Source organism: Pholcus phalangioides, unplaced genomic scaffold, assembly GCF_987345545.1.
Source record: "Pholcus phalangioides strain wild (caught in Gottingen) unplaced genomic scaffold, Ppha-v1.0 ptg000012l_1, whole genome shotgun sequence".
Classification (NCBI taxonomy): Eukaryota; Metazoa; Arthropoda; class Arachnida; order Araneae; family Pholcidae; genus Pholcus; species Pholcus phalangioides.
Genome location: NW_028301605.1, coordinates 6914595 through 6939106, shown reverse-complemented (window position 1 = coordinate 6939106; position 24512 = coordinate 6914595). Strand labels below are relative to the sequence as shown.

Below are 24512 nucleotides of genomic sequence, written 5' to 3'. Positions count from 1 at the left end.
AAAATACCATAGACAAAGTATACAGTACCGCGTGCCATTTATAATCTTAGCGATGAAAAATTGAGCAGAGAACATATTATTTTCGACGCGTGTCTGCTAAAAACAATATTTGTGCGTTTCGAGACAAATTTTTTCGGTGTTGTTCATTGCTTATATTCAACGCCTCCTTCATTAATATTTAGAAACAAATCTCTCGAAGCTGATTAGAATAGCATTCTAGTTTTCAATTTCATTCCTGATTATATATGGATGCATCTATAAGCTACAATCTGCATATTTCTCGAATTCACATCCACCAGAGATACTTTTTTTTTTCAATCCTCATCATTTAATGACTTCATCTGCATATCTCGATGTTGAAACTCTTGGAGCGTAAATAGTTCTCTCTCTTTCTCTCTCTCTCTCTCGTGAGTGGATGATTATATAAAATGAAACAACAACAAAAATAAGAGAGAAAAATGGCAAATATGTATAGTTTGTACGCATATAATATTCATCATCGAGAATCTTCAGAATGTTCCATAGAAAAATGCTTACTTTATTCAAAACGAGACTTGAATGGAGAGGAAAACTTGAACTCATCAGACTGTAAGATTTTCTATTCTAGTTTATGATCCCATTAAAAATTTTCATGAGATCGGAAGACCATGAGTAGCTTATTCTCAAGTAATCATCCTAGCATGAACCCATTAAAATTTCGCCTTTATACGAATCACTCGGCCGCGTATATATGCGGAGAGGAATTCTCAAAATATAATTCCATTCTTTGGTCTTCGATGAAGACAATCAATACGATTTTAATGCTATAGATGATGAGATGGAGGGTTGAGGAATAAGTAGCTCCATGTCTCCCGCTCTTCACATGATGAACATTTCTCTCTATCTTCTTTATAAAAAAAAAAGGCTTAAAAAATCTTTTTCCACGTAATAACAATAATTTGTAGAAACGACCTTGTCGCTCTCCATGTATCTTGTTCGATGCGTTTGCATATCGATTACATGACTCACCCGGTTGAGAAAAAAGGGGAGAGAAGTTCATCGATTAAGATAAGTCATCTTGATAACATAGCATTGCTATAACCGTGACTGACAGAGTGGAGAAGAGAAGAAGAATTCCGATTTTATCAGGATTTTTGTAGATCGATTTCAAGAGTAATCTGGAAAAAAAATAAAATAATAAAGACGTTGTTAATGTGATACTTCATTGTAAGTCCGTAAAACTTGATAGAGAAACGATTTTTTCTTTCTTTTCAATAGAAAATGGAAATGTATTGCGTTCAATAATTTAAATTTCAAGGATTTAAGGAGAATATTTTTTCGCCTGGAATCAATACGCACGAATTTCTACTTTTTCTTATGATAACTGTCAAAGAAATCGGATCAATTGTATTTATCGTGTGAGAAAGCGGATAAGGAAAATGAAATGGTAAACTATTATATTTCTTTTTCTTAATGAATGTTTGTATGGTTATCTGCAATAATAATTGCTATTCTATCGCGATGGCTGTCATTTCTTTCAATGTATTTGAGCGAAGAAACATTTTTAATACCTCAAAAGATATTTGAAACAAAGAAAGTCTTATCACAAGCTTGTTATCTTTATATTTCAACAGCTTATATACTGGAAGAATGTCTGGATACCCAGGAAAGTTCAGTTAATAACCAGACCGTCTGGCCCGATACTTAGAAAACATGGAAAATTTTTGCATTTGACCCCTTTCACTTTTAATATAAATGTAGAGGTGGAGCGATTTCTCAAACACGAAATGCGTTACTCTGGCATCATAAATACGTTAGGGCCACAAATATATATGTTACTGTCAATGTGCGGAACCGGCCCAGTTGACTCTGTCGATATCCGAATTTCGGACTTTTGCCTTACTTTGGGAGAATATCCCGAAATTTGGGATGCTATAGCTAATAATAATTATTATAAATGGCTTTAATTATGACAAAAAGAAAAAAAATGTCATCGTGGCGATGACCCCGAATTATAGGGATCAATATATATATGCACTGGCCAAAGCCGGAAGCCCAAAATTTGTACATTAGGTGGGACAACTGGCCCTTTTGACAGTAATATATACACAGACACTTTCTGGAAAATGCACTCGTTTTTCGTTGAAAGTAGTCCACTGTATATAGAAATGTCCTCTCCACTTGTTAATACGACATTCATCGAAAGACTGGATATTTCCGGAGATGATGATTACAAGGAAGAAAATTCATCTCTGCCCCCCACGGGAACTCGAATCCCGGTCTCTTGTTTACTGATATGCATGTGGCTATCTGGTGGCCTATGTCATTCACGAGCTATTAGTTGATTGCTGCCGTCGTCCATGTACATAGCCTTTCAACGTATATAGCACTCGTCTGGCAAACGAGAGACCGGGATCCGAGTCCCCGTGTGAGCAGTGATGCATTTTCTTACTTGAAATCATCATCTCCGCAAATAACCAGTCTTTCGATGTATTTTATATTAACAAGTGGATAGGGACCCATTAATCGTGATATTATCTATTTAAATAGGAAAATTCGCCGAAGTGTCCCCAAAACTTAAATTCAATAACTCCCTTTCTCTCAAAAATAAGATCTCAGCCTCTACACCTGACCTTAAAGATCTCATCCTTCGCCAGAAAACAAATTACCTAACTAATTCTTTACCTAAATACCTTAAAACTAACCCCTAAATATTTTGGAATTTTCTCAGCCCTAAATCAGCTGGCCCGTCTTCCGTTCAAATTGATAACGTCGGCCTTACTTCTCACCTTGATATCGCCACAGAATGTAATCGGGCTTTCTCCTCTGACCCACTCCTGTCAGGCCTAAATTCATGTACTACATTTACCAAAAGTATGCAAATTAAATGCCCATACAAACATTTTATCTATATTTTCGACACTAAACATCCACTGTTCACGTTACGTCAAACTAAAACTATTCAAAAGTAATCTACTTTATAGCTGTACATATAAACATGACTGAACATCAATCCCGGAACATTCCCTTAAAGGTATTACCGAGAGATCATCTTCCAGTTCCAGGTATCATCCTAATTCTTAACCTGTAGATCAAACATACTTAATGGAACGTATATATCTCGGGGAAGACAAAAAAAAAGGCATGGATATTTTATGTGATCACACAGCGAAATAGAGCAGTCACAGCCAGAAAGAAATATCTTAATCTCCTTGTAATGGATGGTAAGGTTCGATTGTATTCCTCCTCCCGTTTCTTCCGTGAGAATCGTGGCCTTATGGAGTTAACACCCGAAACACGTACACCAAAGACCAGGCACTACATTCTCGTAGCCAATACTTCTTAACAACCGGTGTCCAGTGGAAAAAAAATGGATGGTAGGATGGAGTATAGAACCCGTACGAAACTTTTTTTTTACTGTTACCAAGAGATAATCAATTCTGATCTTCCGCAGGAACGCCCCCTAAATGTGCGGATAAGCCCTTTGAAAGGAAAAATTGATTGATACGTTCTTATATAACTCTTGGTTCTTTGGCTTGAGATACCATACCCATGCGTCTACTATTATTTTCCATTTTTTTACTGATATAATGTGAAGTAGTTGTACTTTAGGGACGTTATTTCCTTGAGGGAAAACTCTCGTTGTTTTCTTGTTTTTTTCCTCTTTGTATTATATCAAGTTCTGTCTACGGTGTTATTGGTAAAATACATCTTTGGAGATGTGTGATCATTCTTACCTTAGGTCAATTGGTTTTCTTTTCTTATTTGGCTCGCTGACAGTTCGTTAGGCTGTCACGTGTGCCGTCACGTTTCTTTGGATATAAGCGGACTGGGGTTTGACCACTGGCGATTTTTGCGTTTTTCTTTCGTTTTTGGTTCGTGTGATGTTAATTGTGTTTATTGATTTTTTCTTCTTCTTTTCCTTCTCGTATATTTGGTTTTTGAGATTTCCTTCCAAATAATAACGATGTATAGGATGTCTTGTTTAGTTCGTGAATAGTTAACTAAATTCTTAAAATTTGAAGGAGTTGCTATATTTGAATGCGGGTTGCAGAAGAGTGATTTTCACAAAAGGATATTCTTTTTCTTCGTTAAAGAAATATTTCAGAGATAGAGGACGCTGCATAAAATGACAGTCAATGACAGTCCAAAGACAGTCCAATGACAGTCCTAAAGAAACATGATGCACGATTAACAACTCATATCTGAATTTCAAGGGTTTTTATTGTTGTGTTTTATATATAAATATAAGGATTTTTTCTGTGTCTGTTTGTCTGTTTCTATGCATGTTCTCTATAAACATCTACACTTTTAGACAATATATGCCAAATTTTGTATATACGAAGATGCAAACCGTGACCCGTATAGGTTCCTTTGTAAAAGATTGTCAGAGTTAGACGAATTCCCGAAATGGGCGAAGACATTGTTCGGCAATAATAGTTCTCCGGCCTCAACATTGATTTTAAAAACAATTTCCCATTTATTTATTTATTTACACAATATAGTTTGGCCCGAGGCCTATATAAGGTAATGCCGCGATGAGATTTGACATAGCAGATGATTGATGTTACATACGAAATCGAAAGTTGAAGTAGAATCTGTAGTTTTTGATGGAAGACTATTCCAATCCGTAATTGTTCGGGGAAGAAATTAAATTTGAAACAAACTGTGGATGCAGGGAAAGGTGGTCAATTTTTGGGAGTGATTGAGTCTATCGGAAAAATGTGGAGATTTTATTACAGTATAGGAAGTGCCAAATTTAAAATAACCATAATTTTGTTAGACGAACGATATATTTACGGGATACACTGCGATACATTTACTTTGGTTACCGTGCTTTCCTGACAATGCGTTTCAGACACATTTAAATCTTTTTAATGCTTTGCAATTTCTTTAATGCTGCGGGTATATGGAGAAAACCCGGGCAGCGACTGGCATTTTTGCTAGTTAGTAAGTAAAATAAAAATGAAAATAAACAATCATATTATTTTTCTTCCACAGAACACTTCAAACCTAATAATGCAGAAGATATATTTTTCTTTCATTTTGTTCAGGAATAACTTAAGGAAACTGACTAGGGGCGCGGGGGTGCGGGACACTTTTTCTTTTCTTTTTTTTAACAGTGGGGTTTTGCGGTTTTCACAGTCATGTGTGGTGTTAATGTTAACACCGCATACAACATGGAAATGTAGTAAAACCTTTTGGGATATTTTATATAATGTTCCCAAAAGTAGCTCTTTTTCAGCAATTACACCACAAATGCGAGCCGATCTCCCTGATAAAACGTCTTGCCACAGACAGCAACATTCCTACAACGCGCGATACAATTATTCAATCATCACACTTCATTGAATTACAAAAATCGATGGCAGTGCTAGAAAAATAACAAGCATTACACCGAAACAAACTTCACGTTAGGTTTACAATACGCATATTTCAACATGGACCAATTCGTTAGAAATTCTGCAGAGGAATGTGGACGAGGGGTTTAGCAGTATTAACACTTACATCAGATATTGTAAACTGAAAACTACAGCATATGCAGTATTCGGATAATTTTATTACTCTATGTTGCTATAATACTGTTATCTCTGCAATGAACTAAATATGTTAAGGTACACTGGATATTCTCAAAAATATGACAGTTTTTGTGATAAACAGTATGCAATATTATTTGTTCAAACAGATATGAAACATTAAATACTGAGCATGAACATATAGCCGAGATTTGCTCATTCAGTTAAGGATATCTACTATTTCACCAACTCTGGCCATATTGCAATTTACTGCTATTAGTGAGATAGGTTGGAAATGAAGACGCTGTCTATAGGTGGTCTCACCTCCAACTCGTTAGGGAAAATATCTTATTATATCCTCCCTCGGGTTCGAACCCGGGAGCGTGACAGCAACCTTCATGGTGGTAGACAAGCATCTTACCACCGCGCCACTCAGGTACCGTCGTCAATGCCATCTGGAACGCCGTTAAAAAATTTCACGACGATATCTTGCATACATTTTTTGAGAAATTTAGTTTCGCGTAGAACTACATTTCGCGGAGTAACGAAAAAAAAAAAAAATTCTCCAACACACGCGTTTGAAAATTGTTGGTTGCCTTTAAAACCATTGTTCCAGATGATTTAGATCAACCGCAACTCTTCGTTTTTACTAATCGCATTTAGAAAAATAAGGAAAATTTTGATATCTGTGAAATATTCTCAAAAAATATAATTATAAAACCATTTTCGACAATATCCGAAAAATTCATCATTTCAACGTAATCTCTCTCTCTCTCTCTCTCAGTTGCCTTAAAATAAAAATCAGAAAACTAACTTTTCCTAAATGAAAGCGAGTTCAATGGATAATAAATCGCATTGCTGTTTATAATCAAATTTTCAGACATAGATATTGATTTGAAAAGATAGAAATGGATAAACTCCATAGTACACGCAATCGCACGGGAAAATAAAAATAAATGATACGTCTTTGTTACTTTTCCCGAAACAGGGTCCTTTTGTGAGGACACCTGTTCCATTGGACAGACCTCAGTGCAACAATAGAGCACATGCATGGAACGGCTCTTTTTTTTTTTTTTTTTTGTACTTCTGGATAAGATGAATAGCTCAGAACCTTTACAAGAATGGTAAATAAGAAAAAGAAGAGCTTCCATTTGACAAGTCAACGATAAAGTCACCCAAAACGAACCAGTCTCCCGAAGTCAATGAATCCATTCTTGACTCAGTAACAATAATGGCGCCGTAGCTATAACAGTAATGCTAGATAATGCACATGTACGTGTGCAACTCGGGTTTTGTGAAAAGAAAGATCTAAGATTTTTCCCCCTCACTCTCTTCTTACCTAATGGCTAAAGCATGTTCGACATTTTCTTAGTTTCTTAACGATCTAACTTTTATCCTTATATCAATAGCGGGGCGGAGGAGGAATAAATACCGATTTCTATTCCTTTTATTCAATCCAACTTCACCCATCTTTTTGAAGATCCGCTTGTAATTTTGGGAATGGATATCTTTTTACCGGAATATTTGGTGATAGGAAGGATCTTTAAACTATTCAAAATGTATTGGATTATTGTGTCTGGAATTTTTCCTTGATTTCTTAAGGGGATATAAAGTTCTGGGAATTGGTAATCAATTGTCGGGATGGGGCATCAAAAGAGTGAAAGCGTTTGCCCTTCAGGAATGGCAGAGTTTCGCTTTGTGTTGTAATGCCCATAACCTTCGATTTGCACCCGTACCCCCTCGAGCTACAGTGGGACCTCGTTTATACGTCTCTCAGTTATACGACTTCAACATTTATACGACATTTAACTTATGTTACTGTCGGTTCCTATACATTTTAATGTTGAAATCATCAAGTTATATTCGATTCGGACTCCAAAAATCGTTTTTCCTATTTAAATTGTCATTTTCCATCAAACATAGATCAATTTCTGTAGACCAAGGGTGTTCAACCTTTAGGAGAGAGAGAGAGAGCGGCAACTCTCAATTAAGTGATCTTGAACAGCGCAGTGGATAACTGAAGTGATTTGTAAATGTGGCGTCGCGGATGCTCGAGTGATTTGGCGCGCTCATTAGTAAATACGCCACTTCATTCAGGGCGAACTCTGGCCGTATCGCAATTTACTGTCACTGATGAGTTGGATTGGAAATGAAGGCGTTATCAATCGTTGCTCTCTTCAAGTTTGTGTTAGGAAAAATGTTTTATCTATATTCTTTCCCCGGGTTCGGACCGTGATATTTTTGGCATCCTTCATGGCGGTAGATGAGCATCTTGCCACCATGTCACTCGGCCATTATTTGTATAAATGCCATGGGTCACTAAACGATCTTTCAATGTGCCGCGGGTCAATAAACGATTTCAAATGTGCCCAGGTCACTCGAATTGTCTTTAAATGTATCACGAATCCCTAAAAACTGCTCTGGAACTGTGTCGCAGTGATCCAGTAAATATGACGTGGGTGTGCTCTGGAACTGCCGCAAATCACTGAAGTGATCTCTAAATATGTCATGAGCCACCTAAGTTATGTGTAAAATGTGTCATACAAATACAACGCCACAACAGGCAAATTGCCCAACGAGGTGGCTGACTTAAGAACATCATGGATCCCCGAGCCATTTTTTGGAGTCCCTACCTACTACTGCTACACCACACATGCACCCCCCCCCCCCGCGGAACCCCCCAACGAATCGGTACATGCGGAAATGTGCGTGTACGTGTAGTGCAACCTGACGTAAAGTTTGTTTCGGTGTAATACTTGTTATGTGTAGTGCTGTCATCTGCCCCCAGTTTTTCTAACTATGAGTGAAGTGTTATGGTTGAATGATTTACCGTCGTAGGCCTGTTGCTCTCTGTGGCGAGACTTTTTAACGGGGAGATCGGCTCGCATTTGCGCCTTGAAGTTGGGAACCACAGAAAACCAACTTCAGCCGACCACCACTCTGGGGTTCGAACCCGGATCCTCGCATCACGAGTCCGGCACTATAACCACTCGACCACCACAGTGGCGGTCATGATCTGAAAGTGATACTAAGTCATCTGAAAACGTGCTGCGGGACACTACCACTACTAAACCAGACACACACATGTACCTCGTCCATATTCCTCTGCGGAACTTCTAACGAATATGTACATGTTGGAATGTGCGTGTAAGTATAGTGAACCTTCCGTGAAGTTTGTTTCTGTGTAATGCTTGTTATTTGTAGTGCCGCCATCGATTTTTTTGAACTATGAGTATTTTCTCTACTCATAGTGAGTAAAGTGTAATGAATGAATAATTGGAACGTTGTAGGCCTGTTTCTCTCTGCGGCGAGACTTTTTAACGTAGAGATCGGCTCGCTTTCGCTCCTAACCGCAGAAAACCAACTTCAACCGACCACCACTGCGGAGACAGTGGGATTTGAACCCGGATTAACACAGTTGCGGAACACTGCGATCTGGAACTCCACTGCGAGTCACTTATGTGATCTAGAAATGTGTCGTCTAGTTTATTTTCACCAAATTAGATTCGAGATCGTGGGTCACATCATGGGTGGAGATACGGGGTTGGGCATGGAGGGGGCCTTGTCCCCCTCCCCAGTGCCAAAGGTGGAGTCGACTGATCTAATGTATATGTGTATATATGACTTGACATCATCACCATCGTGCCCCCCCCCCCACAAATAATGACCATCAGGGTGGATCGAAAAGTATAGCAAAATTTTTTTTTCGAAATTACTTTTGGCTTTTTTATTGAAATCCATTCATATCTTCCGGTGCCCCAAGCACCGCAAAAATAGTTAAAACTTCACACTTTTATGACAGTGTATTAAAAATTGTAAATTAATGAAAAATGTTTATAAATTTTGCATGATATTCAGGTATTAAATATAAACTTATAAATAATTATTTTATAATAATACATGAAATATAAATTTAAAAATACAGCAATAAATCATAAAACTTGTATAATGGGTTTTTAAATTGTATTAATTTGAAGATTTGCATATTTATTAAAATGTTTGATATGATTTTATCCTATTCAATATGGAGCATTGTGTCTTCTCTTCCCCACACATACTTCCTGATGCCTCAGACACTAGGTGGTAATGTATCTTTCAACTGCTTCGGTATGGCATGAATATTTTCACACCATTCCTTCCAACTTTTACTATGGGGGGTCATTCAAGTAATACGTCAGCATCGAGGGGGGGGGGAGGGGGTTCCGGATTTGCTGACTTTTGATGACGGGGGGAGGGGGTCAAAAATGGTGGAAAATCTGCTTACGTAATACTTGAATGGCCCATATACTAAATAATTTTATACATTTAATAATAAACGATAAATGATTTTTCATTCTCTGCCTACACTATTTTCCCTGTGAAATCGATTATTTAACTGACTTTTTAAATTCAAAATTTGCGTAAAAATCAATTTTTGACAAATATTTAAGTGTCTTGGGGCACCGGAAGAAATTAATTGAAGTTGAAAAAATTTTGCATTTATATGCTAGTATGCTTAAAATACAACTTTTGCACCCCAAGCCGATTCTTTTATCAGCATTTCGATTTTACGATCCACCTTAATGACCATGTCCCCATGGTCTATTTCCGTCTATGGGTCACATTTGACCCGCGGGCCATGGGTTGGTTGTATATACGCTGTAATTAGTGAAAACGCAAGACACACATTGAATTTATTTGAAAATATATGCAATTTGAATTCCGTATGTCAGTTGAGAGGGAGGCTTTTTTTTTTTCAATGAAGCATCAGTTATGCGACTCACGCATTTATACGACGTTTCTGACCCCGCTTCTTGGACGTCGTATAAACGAGGTTCCAACGTACATCATCTTCTCGTATCTCGACCCCTTTAGTTCCCAAACTACGGATCCGCGTCTTTTCTTATACCAAGAAAACGGATAAGAGATGTTTTTAAAGGATTTTAAAAGCAGTTTCTCGAGTAGCGTTGTTTTCTTCCCTACGATAGGAAATCGATACAAGTACATTTTTTTCTTTACATATAATGACCGTATTTTATTATTTTATTTTATTTTTTCAAATCGTTATATCGTTTTGAATTTTATTTTTATCCATCGTTATCGATAAAATATGAGGTGAAAGAGATAAAGGAATTAAGTGATGGAGGGTTGGGTATGTGCGAGCACATGTATACTGAACCGTGAATAAATAGGATGCATATGGAGTAACTACTACTACATGGATATGTTGGTATGAATGGAGCGTACCAGATACTTGACGTATTGGAATTTAGATAGAAGGAATTTTTTTTTTTTTGAAAGATGCAGCGCTGATGGCGGTGGTGAAAAGCCAATAGCCATGAATGGCCTCGAGTATATAGACTGACATAGACTTTCACATGCACAGATGGAGTTTTTGTGATAGAAATCGACAACCCCGTGGAGCCGTTGCTGAGGAGGGAATGACGCTTATACTATTTGGACTGGTGTGGTGAAATTGACTTGGCATTACGGCTATCATCATATGCATATGGCTTTCACTAACAGAAGTGCATGCTGTAGAGGAGGAGGAGAATGCGATATTACTATGGTAATTTTTCGCTATATCGGAATATATTCAAACGCGATTTTATTTTTCAAAATATTCTGGTGTTTTTATGTTTCAGTAATTTTTTGTATAAATTTCTATGTTGGACTCAGTCTAATGGTGAAACCGAAACTAATTTTTTTTTTGTTAGTTTTTGAACTAATTTTGAAAAAAAAAAACCATGAAAAATATGAATTTTCCGATTAAAAATGTTTCATTTGTAAAATCCCGATGATTTGATGTCGTTGCGATAAACTTTGGTGAAAAGTGAGAAAAAAGCATGTTTTTAGAGACATTTTCTCATTACCATGATAATGACTATTTTATAATTTTGAAAGGAAATAATATTTTCAAAACATTGTGATATTTCCTGTGATCATTTCCCCACCTTCTAGAAAATTATTACAGTCGAATCCCGTTTTAACGAATACCGTTATAACGAAAATCGCGTTTTAACGAACACTTATTTAATTCAAGATTCATTGAGAGACTGGTTATTTGCGAAGATGAAGCTTACAAGGAAGAAAATTCATCACTGCCCTCGCGAGGACTGGAACCCCGGTCTCTCGCTTGCCGGAGTGCTCTACCATCTAAGATATGGAAACAGATAGAATGTTCCAACCTTGGAGAGTATATATATGTTGGAAGGCACCGTACATGTGTGTGGACGGCGTGCCAATAATCAACGAATAGCTCGTGAATGACAGGCCAACCAGATGGCCACATGCATATAAAATGTCCTCTCCACTTGTCAATACAAGATTCATTGATCTTGTATTGAAGATTCAAGATTGAATCTTGTATTGACAAGTGGAGAGGACATTTCTATATGCAATTATTTAATTCCCCAAATAAGTTTACATAGGAACAATGCTAGGTAACCTGTAATTCCTTTATAACGAAATTTCCTTTTAACGAAGTGATTTTTCCGGTCTCAGCGTTCGTTATAACGGGATTCGACTGTATTTTCTGTATTGGAGGTAATTCGTATAATACGTTGTTCATTATACGCAGTTTCATGTAAGTTCGTAAATAGTTTAAATATTCATAAAAATTCAAGTAATTAGTGTATTTGATGAAGATTTGCGAACAGGCAATTCTCACATTAAAGGTATTTTTTTTATGAAGGAAATAAAATAAATTTACATTTCTGTCAATAGAGGGCGAATGAAAATCACAGGAAATATGCATATCAAAGTCGTGTAAAATGCAGGTTGCACGGGTTGCACGAACTATTGCTTCTTTCTTTCTGAGTTTTCCCGTTATTGGTGCATACATAATGTTTTCATTGAAATGTTGATATTGGAGGATAAACCACTATTGGTGAGTTGTTTTACGCCAGCAATTTATCACTGGCTGAATCTTTCTCAACGTCTAGAACACAGAAGAGATTGAAGAACTGTTCAGGTCCAATCACAGCAGCCAGATTGGATTCCCGTGCCACCTATCGACAAAATACTTGACGTATAGGAATTTAGACATAAGGGATTTTCTGAAATATGCTGATTGTGATGGTGGGGGAAGCAAATAGACATGAATGTCTGAGTATATAGGCTTACATCTTTCCCATGCATGTATGTGTACGAATGGGGTTCAGTGAAACCTAAACCTGAAAATGGTGAGTCATGTAATGTAGCCTTGACGTAAGAACCTCTTCACCATATAATATTTTCCATGCAGTATAACAACCTATAACGACCATTCAATCCAATACAATGTCCGAACTCCAGTCTGTGCCACCTTTTTTGCGCAAAAAATTTAAAGATCATGGTTTTTCGTTTGCCAAATTTCAGTTCGATGCTGGAGAGTTCAGTGCATATTTATGTAATTAATTTGCAATTTTATAACTACAATATTTTCCAATCGAATGAATTTTCATTGCTACTGCGTCCTACGCTATAACAAAACTAATAATGCATTCTTTTATTTTGTGATAATATAAACTCTATATTAAGAAGCTAATTTTTCTCCATACATACGAACATTGACATACGAACTTCATTGGAAGGTGCGTTATAATGTCCGTTTCTTCGTACAACATAGTGGGGGAGGGGGAAATGGGGGGACGTTATAACAAACGTCGACCATAGTATAGTTCTCATTGCTTCGAAAATATATTTCTGTCCTTCTTTGGTTCTACGGATAATACATATTTACGAACCAAAATTTATTCAATAAATTATGAAGAATATATTTATGAAGATTATTTATGAAGAATATATTAATAAATTACGACCCAATTGTACATTTCAACGATGTGAAGCAGCTCCATCAGACTAGATGAACCACCAAAAATCATAATTTAACAACGAGAATACAACTGAGTTCCCAGAAATGAAAAAAAGAAATAAGGCATTTTACGTAAATTAATGATAAAGAAATCACATTTTTTTAATCCAAACATTTCTACATCATTTCCAGTGAAAAATGAATGGCTAATGGAAGAAATTTTCGGAATGTCACTAATGGTTATTATATTATTCCAAAAGCAAAAAGAGAAGAAAATTTACAAGATATGTGTATTAAAAAAGAGACAACGTATATTTAGAGTTTTTATACGTAAAAATGTATATAACACCAGAGAATATAGACGGTCTTTTTGGAAAGGTCATATTTTATTTCCCGGGAATGCCACAACTAATAACCATTATTAAGCATAAATGAAAAAAACATAATTACCAATAACTGTAGAATTCATATTAAATTACTCACAAAAAATATATACCTAATATCATTAGTAGAGAATAATTTCTCTACTAGAATGGTAATAATTCCTAACAATCGTCATAGAAAATTCCGTCATTATATCGAGAAATACTCTTACTATCTCATTATCTCGTATGCGACATTCAACCGTATATCAATAGTCACGTTGATTCAGTATTGAACCTCCACTACTACGCATTTTGAATATCGTATCGAATCCATTATGGTCATAAGACGAAAAAATATCTGTCATAATTTTTTTTCCCTTCCCTTACATAACTAATGATGGCTATCAATGCTACATTTGAATACGAGTCCGAATAAGTCTCTCTCTCTCTCTCTCGGGAAATCATATTCATTGAAATACTCAATATAATGTTTTTTGCCTGTGAGTCACCGAAAGCAATCACTATTTTGAAAATATTGAGGTATATTGAGAGGAGGGAGAAAAACGGAAGGTTCATTTACACCTTGCCATGTAGACGATTCACCCCGAATTTTAATCGAATCTCTATTTAGATGGCTGGCGGTAAATATAGAGGTCAACACCCTAAATTGTTGATTAATGCACGCAATTTGTCATTATTACACGGGATGTATGAATGTGTATCTTCACCAAGGGGGTAAATACCTACAATCTCCTTTCATGGTATATTCCTTATTTGAAAGATTATATTTTCATTTCCAGACCGAGCATATGCGACACTGTGTATCCATTCATTTTCATAATGGAAATGATGATTTTTACAATAGAAAAGGTATTTCCTCAGACTTAATAGTGTATGTGAATGCGATATAGAAACTTAAACCCTAAGATATATATATATATACAGTCAAACCTCGTCAATGAGTCACTTTTGGGAGAGCAAAAATATGACTTAGTAAGCGGAGTGACTCGTTAAACGGAGTGAACCATAGCTGTGCCAATTCCTTCCTGAGGACAATTGGGACTTCCAAAAAGTGGCCCGGTAAGTGGAGTGACGTGTTAACCGGGTGACGCACTAACGAGGTTTGACTGTATATAGGTTGTTTTTTTTTTGTAGTGACAACAATTTATTTTAAAGGTATAAAAAAATGGTATACACACAAGGTTTTAAGTTTTAGACGCCTTCGTTGCATCCACCAGAGTGGCGTAAAACGTGTTTCCAGCAATGCGGAAGCTTTCGGATAACATTGACACTGCTTAGTCTGAATGAACTCCAAAATTTTGACGCTGGACTTATCCCGTTGCCGAGATATCTTCCAGCCCAGCTTCTTGGCAGAGTCAGGAACACTTTATTTTATGCCAGAAAAAAAAAAAAAAACACATGCAAGCTTAGTCTGGTGATGGTTCGAAAAGAGTGATTTATTTAAAGAAGAACGGCTTCACCTGTTAGGCTGCATAGATATTGGGACGAAGAGGTACGCGGTACAAGAATTGCGACTAGGAAGAAAACATCGCGTAGTGGGTGGAGGAAGAGATGTCCACACATAGTAAAGGAGGAGGAAGATAGAAAAAATGACCAGATTGGTTCTGAAATGTAAGAGTGTGATGATGATCCCTCCGTAGAAGCTCGTTTTTTTTCTAGAGGGAGAAAGTAAAAAATAAAAACGGACCAATCAGCAGATAGCGAAAATCAGTATATTCAGTACACATAAAAAACACACTTTTTTGTTAAAGTCGTGCACCTCGTGAAGTCGCCTATTTCTCCCCTTTCACTCGAAACATCGAGTATGTAAAGCAAAACATTACACCTGTTTACGTCGCTCTTCTGTGTTCTCGCTCTTGGTAACACACTATGTGCGCGGTCTTAGGAAGCGAATCCCACGAAGTGGCTCCTTCATTTCTAGAGGTTAACGTAGAAGCCGCAGGAACCTTAATCAAGGGAATATCGGGGTAGAAGGGCACTTCCCGGCCCAAGCGATTGAACAAATCACACAGAGCTTCTGCTTCATGCGCTCTTGCATTTTCGTTCAGAATTGTAGTATGCAAACAGTAAAGTGACGTCGTGTTTTATTCTCAGAGGTACTCCCTAACGTACAGTAAATACAGGACATAAACAATCCGTATTACTCCGGATTAACGGTACGTCTTTGCAGAATGACATTCTTTATGATAACACCATGGTGATGGGTGGTCTGCCAAACTGTTCTTCGCGGTGACCCGTAATGGTATTATTTGGTTGATTGGTGTTTCACTGTTGGTTCTCGTACCCACCTTGCTACTATTTGATGAGGTAATGCAGATTTACCGCATATCTCTTACTGCCCTTGATGTTCTGGTTGAGTTTCCCAAACTATAGCACATTCGATTTTAAACCAGTACCTTGAACATTGTTAGTGATCCGATGCTTGTAGTGACGACATAAAACGTAATGAAAACTTAACGATTTAATATACGAAAGAAACATAACGAGGAGGATGACACGTGTATACAAATCGGTGGTATGATTCCAACTGGCATTTTTCTTTTTTTTTACAATCACCAGGAGCGTGAGGAGGGCGCGCCATCTATACAGATAAGAACGCACTACAGCACTCCCCCTCCAGTCGAAGACGAAACATTTAAGAGAAGACAATTTGAATTGTGACTCAATTTGAAGAAACCAAATCTCTGGATTTGCTTCCCAGAACGGAGGGGCTCGAAAGGCAACACGTGAAACTTCAGCTGATGCAATAGGTTGAGCCATGACAAATGCAAGTATGGAGACCGGCAAATCAAGAGTAGAAAGTTTATTCCTCACCTTGAATTTCCAGGAACGTCTCTATATTGGGTAGAAACGAGTAGACTTGGCTTGAAAAAAAAAAAAATATATAGTATATCCAAAAGACTAGGAGATTAGACAAGTTTCATCTTTGAAGAGCGTACGAACGGAAAGCACAAGGCGCGAAAACGAAATTTAAACGATGGAGAAATTAACTTCAATGTCCAAAATCAGATGCGTCCTATAGGTCACCAGTGATCCGATGCTTGTAGTGACGACATAAAACGTAATGAAAACTTAACGATTTAATATACGAAAGAAACATAACGAGGAGGATGACACGTGTATACAAATCGGTGGTATAATTCCAACTGGCATTTTTCTTTTTTTTTACAATCACCAGGAGCGTGAGGAGGGCGCGCCATCTATACAGATAAGAACGCACTACATTAGTAATTGACTCCGGCCGCGCGAATATAATTCGCCATACAGGGGCTCCCCGGAGGGAGCATTTATTTTCCTCAATGGAAAAAAAATATACATTGAACATTAACGAAAACATTGTGACTGTATTCTGCACCCGGCTGGATTACAACTATTATGTCCCTGTTATCACTGTACAGGCACATTGAGGGAGATAGCGAGTTCTCATTTGCTCTGAGGGAGGATAGGCATTTAACTTTCTTGTGGAATACTTATCATGGCCTGGCTTCGTTTCACAGCGTTGATACAGCATCGTTGCCACTATTAAAAAATCCTCTCTCCCATGTATTTAATTATTAATTGGATAAAGATGTGGGACACAAAGGGATTTCTTCGACTAGACGGGCAAGATCGTCCACGAATATGCGTCACTCAGGACCCGGGGAAGTAGATAAGAAGATATTTTTCATAACGGGCTTGAGGCGACCACCGAGTGATGAGAGCCTTCATTGCCAACTTTATAACGACAGTAAATTGCGATGTAGCGATGTGGCCGGAGTTTGATGTCCACGGATATGGTTATGCGAATGCTTGGATAGATTAGAAATACACAGGAATCAGTGTCCTTCCATCACAATCCTTCACACTACTGCCACTACTTCTTAACCGGACATGCACCCCGTACACATTTCTTTACGGAATTTCTAACGAATCGGCAGATGCCGGAATGTGTGGCCCTAGCGTAACCTAGACAGAAAAGAAGACCCATGCAGAAGGACACACGGGGCTCATAATTATGTCGTAGAGTTGCGCTTGTTTCGTGTTTATGCCGCTATCGGTTTTTCATTTTCAAGCATTGGAAATGCTTGAATTTTTCATGTTATGTCGGAATCGTGTTGTAGGTCTGCCTGCTCTCTGAGGAGAGCGGTTTTTCAAATGGGGGACCGCCTCGCATTCTATAAGCTGGGAAACAGCTGCAAAAACCAACTTCAGCCGACCACCACTGTGCCGGGTACGAACCTGGATTGTCCTGCAAGATGTCAACACGACCGCACAGCGGCGTTCCTTCCAACTACATAACCGTACACGCACCTCGTAAACATTCCTCTGTGAAATTGCTAACGAATTGAAGGAACATGTTGCGATGAGTTTAGGCGTGACTCTATAGTATTTATGTCCTAAGACTTATGCTTGCTTCATGTTATACTTTTGTTTCCATCTCTCTTTTATATGCTTGAGGGAAAGCGTTAAATGTCTGAATTTCCAGGTTATGTAAGAGGTTGGCCGGCTCTCTGCGAAGAGATTTTTTATTTCCTTTTCAAATGGGTCAAACCATCTTTAGCCGATCACCACTATGCCACAAATGAGGTTCTTCTGGATCGTCTTGATGAGAGACCAGCTCAATGTGCCCACACGCCTGCACAGCGTCTATTTCCTTTAGATTGTAGTACCACCTGCCGCCGCTGTGCGGTCGTGCTGTATTCTCGTCGCAGGATATACGCTCGAATCCCGTTGACGTACACTGGTGATCTGTTTAAGTTGGTTTTGTGCAATTTTCCCGATGAGCCGATCCCCCATTTTAATTTTTTTTAAAAACTCCTCTTCAGAAAGCAGGCAGACTCTGAGCACGATACGTGCATAACATAAAAATTCAGGCATTTGATATCTTCACTTCAGAATATGAAAGGGTGAGGGCACCACCAGCGTGAACATGAAACATGCACAATTCACATGCACACACAAACAAGCGCGCATTCCTACGCGTACAAACTCGTTAGAAATTCCCCAGAGTAATTTTTATGGAGTGCATGTAAGGCTGAGCAGTACCATCTTTCCCATCGTCACCATAGTGGTGGTCGGCTGAAGTTGGTTTTTTGTGGTTTCCAACTTCGACGCGCGAATGCGAGCCGATCTCTTCCTTTTAAGTAGTCCCGCCACAGAGAGCAACAGCCCTACAACGAGAAAATTATTCAACCATTTCACTCTTAACTCATAGTTATAAAAGTTGATGACAGGTGGCAGCACTACACATAACAAGCATTACACCGTATCAAGCTTCACGTTCGGTTCACAACACGTACAAGCACATTTCAACATGCACTAATTCGTTAAAAATTTCAGAGGAATGTGGACGAAGCGCATGCGTGTTTTAGTAGTAGTTATGGTGCCACATACCAGCAGCAATTTTCGTTCAGTACATCAATTCCCTACGATTCAAACTTTTCTGTCCATCTAATTAAAATATTGCAAACAGTGTATTTCAATAACTAGTCGTTCCTTTGTTTTTCATGCTTAAAATTGCATAGGCCTATACCATTTCTGAACGTTTTGCATTTGCGTCGTGCTTTACATATTTATTTCCCATGCTTAATATTTTGTATATATATATATAATATGTGAAGTTAGCCATATAGAATTACATTTATATAATTAAACTAATAAGTTTTCTCTTTTCTCTTTTTATTGTAGGGATCGACATCGTGGGATCGTCACTGCGTAAGTCTCCAAACGCTTTTTCAATTAATTTTAATCAATTCAATTTTACTATATATGTCGTAGCATGTTTTATATTCACTCACTGATTTCATGAAGAAACATATTTAAACATAAGTAAATATTCTTACAATTAAGTCACGTATAGAAATGAAGTCGATAGAATGAGCTTCGTGATGTTTCGATGGAAATGTACTAAATTAATCAAATCGAATGAATATTATCTTTATTTTTCATCTAGTTTTTTTTTATGTACATTCTTTTTCGTGCGCAGTATCAAGAGTTTCGAAATAATTAAATTTTGAGGCAACCGCAATCCATGTAATTGCCAATAAAGGAAAATCCACCAGACCACGTGGAAGATTCCCGTAATGACATGAAGTAAAATTTTTAAGAAGATTAAAAATAACATTGAAAAATTCCTCAAAATAAACAACTGAATCAATCAACTGAACATACTCCCATTGCGGTGTTTATACTTTTATAAATCGATTCTCCTATTTACCAAAAACTAACTCAATTTTTTTCCCCTTAACACATTTTTGCGTAACGCTTTAAAAGAAAAAAATTCAACTAATTTTTATTCAAATTTTTTTTATAAAATTAACATTTATGGGAATTAAAATGTTCAATGAAAGCCATAGTGTTTTTTTTTTAAATTGTTTACAAAGACATTTAATTCTCTATGGTTTTCTTCAAAAATGAAATTTCTGGAAATTTTATCTGTATCTTCGATCTGAAATTTCTTTTTTGCATGATCATGAACATAAATAATATTTTTAAAAATAGAAAAGAAAATGCATTTACGTATTTTTAAATTTCTGTTGTCTCATGGAAGTTTCCCAATATGATATCACTAGTTATTTAAATTAATATAAGTTGTTTAATTTACATTGATTAAAAAGTTTATTAATTGTAAATTTGCATTAATTGCAAAAAAAAACAACCACTCTATAAATTAATATTAATTTTTTTAAACTTCTCAAACATACGTTATTTAACTAACCAGTTATCATATATGGAAAAATTGCATTATCATTGCGGAATATTCGGCCATGAATTTTTGAGGAGCGGTCAAAAATTGGTTAATTCAGCAAGAACCTCAAATAACTACAATAATATTATAAACATTCCCTTAATGCATAATCAAGTGAAGAAAAAACATTTGAAATAACGTAGTCCGGAATTTTATATTGTATAATTGAAATGCTATGTATCTGAAATGTTGTTCTGTATTCTTATTGATTACTTGCTTGTTTATTCCATAGATGCAGAAGTGATATCGATGTATTTATTTGGCTCTTTTTGTTTGTTGTGTCCTTGAAATTGTATTGTAATTTTTCATTAATACTTCGTGTATATGAGTTAACATCCACGTGATCTCTTGATGAATTTGTTTTTCTCATTATTATGTAATGCAGTAAAACCTGCCTTCAACGGAAACCTGTCTTTAACGGAAAAAAATTGTGGTCTCGTGATTTCAATGCTAAAATACACATTAAAAAACTTCATATCAATAGACATATGCCGTGCATACCAAGTTGGACATATTGAGCACCTTTAATTTGGTTTGTAGAAAACTTAATGAGTATCCATGTAATATATTTTTTAGGTTTTTCTTCATTCTCTATCTTCATATCCCTTTTTTCGCACAAACATTTTGTTCCTGCGTGTGCGTGTCATGACCATACTGTCTCATTTTAGCAAAACATATCCCGTTTTTGGAAACTGATAGTAATTTCAACTGAACTGGCGACTCTTTTTCCTTGCGCCAATTTTAATTTGATTGTACCAATGATAGATTTTACATGTTATTTTTCCTTAGTAATTTCATATCTGATCTTGAAGATCAAGGAGAAAGCCATTTATATAGTGCTGCCAAATGTTAATCTGAAACCAGTGGAATGGATTACAGTACATGTGTCTTTCTCACACCATTGTCCATTTCCGACCTACCTGGAGTGGTTTAAAAAAATGCCACAACAAATATCTATGAAGGGCTGTGGGCAGCCAACTTTATTACGCAACTGTCTGTCCGCACACAAGCCAATTCCACATGGTGAAACCGACGATAGTATTAATCGAGAAGTGGTACCGTATGATGGGGAGAGACCTACGATCTCCAACGACCAAAGACTGTGGAGGATCTCACGAGATTTCTTCAATACAACCTGAAGCAAGTTGGTGATAAACTACCTCTTATTTCTAGGAGAACAGACCCCGGCCCCGCATCAGATCGAATGAGACAGCAACCGGTACCAGCCACACCCCCAAGAAATAATTATAAATAAAACCACAAAACCATAAAAAAATTTATTTTTATAACAAAAATGTTTATTGATTTTTTAAACACCCTGTATGAAACCGGAATAAATCTAACCCGTAACAGCTGAAGTGAACATCGCTGAGATATCGGAGTTAATAATTCTAGATTTTTGCCAATTTTTGTTTAGTTTTACGGGAAAATTTATTACAATATTCTTATTTCAGCACGTGAATAATGATAAAAAAACAATAACTTCACCGATATCCGAACGATTTTCCATGTAACTTTTATGAGTGAATATTTTTCCTCGAAACATTTTATAATTAATTTCATTAATATATTTAATGGTCATTTTTTTTCCAATATAATCTTTCGTAGGGAATTCTTCTCTCCTCTCGGATCTTTCCATAATTGACTGGAATTTTCGAATGAAACGTTGAATTTATCTCTTTAGTGAAACTTCTCGTATCATACGCATAATGACGGGGATTCTGATTTCATCCTGACTCTCACCAATGTAAGGTGAGAGCATCAATGCTCAGTGACGTGACGTTTTACCCGGAGTGTACTGGAAACGGCAGGCATTGTAACAGAGAAAATGACTGTTGTTATTAAAGTAGGGAATTTTGAGACTCTAACACCCTCTTCCCATTACAATAAATTACAGTGTCGATAGTCATTATATTAGTGTCATAACCGTGACACAGAAAATATTTCCCCTGCGCTCATTTCCATCTCCCATTTCGGCATTTCTCTCGTGAAAAAAAAAATAAAGCAATATACATATAAATGTATGAAACCATAACAGAAAATATGATTCAGAGTTTCTCCCGTTTTTATGTTTTTTTTCAGCTCCCGTTTTTTTGCTCCCACATCTCTTAAGTCACTCCCATTTTATGCTTTTTCTCCTCCACCATCACCTACGTATACTGTACATAGCCTTATCTTCTCTCCATATTCTCGCCTCTTTCTCTTGTAAGGTACAGTATAGATAGATCTGGTGGTATCAAATCTCCAAACGGTCCTCATGCGTTATTTGCCATTGGTTTAGATCATGCCTCACTGCATTCCAACCACTAAAGGTTCATAGGCGATAAAAACCCCAAATATATATATATATATTTGGTGCGGTAGTGGTATGGCAAAATGGCTGCTAAAAGAGGCATAACTGGCATTTTTTTTTGCTTTTTCTTTGCTTCCATCTGGCTTTAAAGATCATTCGTATACAGTATTGCGATCCCGTTTTTCTGTTATTTTCTTATTTCCAAATATATCGGGGTTTTTTTTTTCTTTGTTGGTGGAAAAACCGATATATTGCATCTGACCCAGAAGAATTTATATAAATATATATGTATATATAACTCGTATATATGTGTGTGAGGAGAAAATATCTTGAAACAGCAGTATTCGACATCCATCGTTGTAAGTTTCAAACGTCTCTCGCATTTTTTTTTTTTCAGGAAAAGGTCTTGGGGGAGAGAGAAAGATAGATATATAGTAGTCTATCTTCGAGAACATTTATGGAAGAGCGTGATATGTCAAAAATATTCAGATGATCTTTGATGGCGTTGAATTTGCTTATTTTACTTCTTATTTTGGCATTTCATTTCGATATTTTTGGGTTCATGGGAATTAGTTGGAATAAGTCTGTTACTTGATGAGGAAAAAAAAAAGTGGCATGTCTGAATTTTAGGAAGTGTTCAGTGTAGATTGCATGTTTGCCATTTTCAGAAATTTTGAACAGGTTTTCTTGTGCCGCCTAGAAATTCATAAAAGGCTAGAGCATCGCTGAGAAATGCATAGGAGGAATGCATTGAGCATCACTAGATGCTTGGCTATTACTACACCTGCGTAGAATATGTTCACGTCCCTTGAAATATGGAGGAAATGCTTATCCCTGGAAAGCCCTTTAGAAGTGTAAGAATGCGTTAGAGGAGTACGCTCTTTATTTTGCATAAATTTGTAATCTTGAAATGTGTAGGAAACACTTAACTCCGGAAAGTCCTTTAAAAATGAAATGTAGGATATTTCATTATAAAAATGCATAATAGGCGTACGTTTTCCTAGAAATGTGTGATTGGTCTAAGCTTTCCCAGAAATGTGTGTTTGGTTTATGCTTTCCCTGAAATGAGTGAGAAATTTGCCAACCGCTAGGGCAAGAAATGCATTGGCGAAAAATTGTGAATATACAGTGGAACTTCGGTTAACGAGCGGTTTGATTAACGAACATAACGCTCAAAAATTTTGAAAAGAACTTTTGACTCGGTTAACGAGCGATGATCCCCATTAGGAAAAAAAATTTGCGCTTTGTTTATTTAATTTCCCGTTATCACATCTGAGCTGATGGTAATACTCACATACTTGTTATGGAATTCTGGGTAATATTCTTCCCTACAATCTCCGGTAAGCGTGTCTCACTCGGAAAATTAACACGTATTGCGAGTGTGAATATTTACGATGCGAAACTAGATGTAGCATTGCAGCTGTGTGTATGTGAGCTTGAAAGGTTTTTTTTATTTTAATTCTGCTTCGAGAAAAATGGGTGCTGATTGCATTATTGGACGTATCTTTGAGGGGCTAGATCATAAACAGGAGCCACTACTTGCTGGAGAGATTGTGTGCTTGGGGAAGACCATAGACTGGAGGTGCATGAGGATGATATTCAAGAGCTAGTGATGAAAAGGTAGTCTAGAAGTTCACGGTGCATGTAGAAGGATGGATGTCTTTTTTGCGCACCAGCAAACGTTTATGGACGGTATCTCATCAGAGGAAGAGAGAACTCCCTCACATAAAATGATATTAAAGAGATGTGTGAATGTGGGACTCAGCGCAAAACTGTGTAGAAAAGCACCACCCAAATGAAGCAGTACCAGTGTGCGAGCAATGAATCTGTGTAACAA

General features: G+C 36.9%; 1 protein-coding gene across 2 annotated transcripts in view; it reads left to right on the top strand.

The window, feature by feature from the left end:
• LOC149079229 (protein turtle-like) overlaps window positions 1–24512 on the top strand; it is a 670619-nt gene that overhangs the window by 397114 nt on the left and 248993 nt on the right. For both annotated transcript variants that reach the window (XM_089240132.1, XM_089240133.1), the window contains one exon: window positions 19323–19349. In XM_089240132.1, the coding sequence (XP_089096258.1) occupies window positions 19323–19349 (27 nt within the window). The remainder of the gene's footprint in view (window positions 1–19322; window positions 19350–24512) is intronic.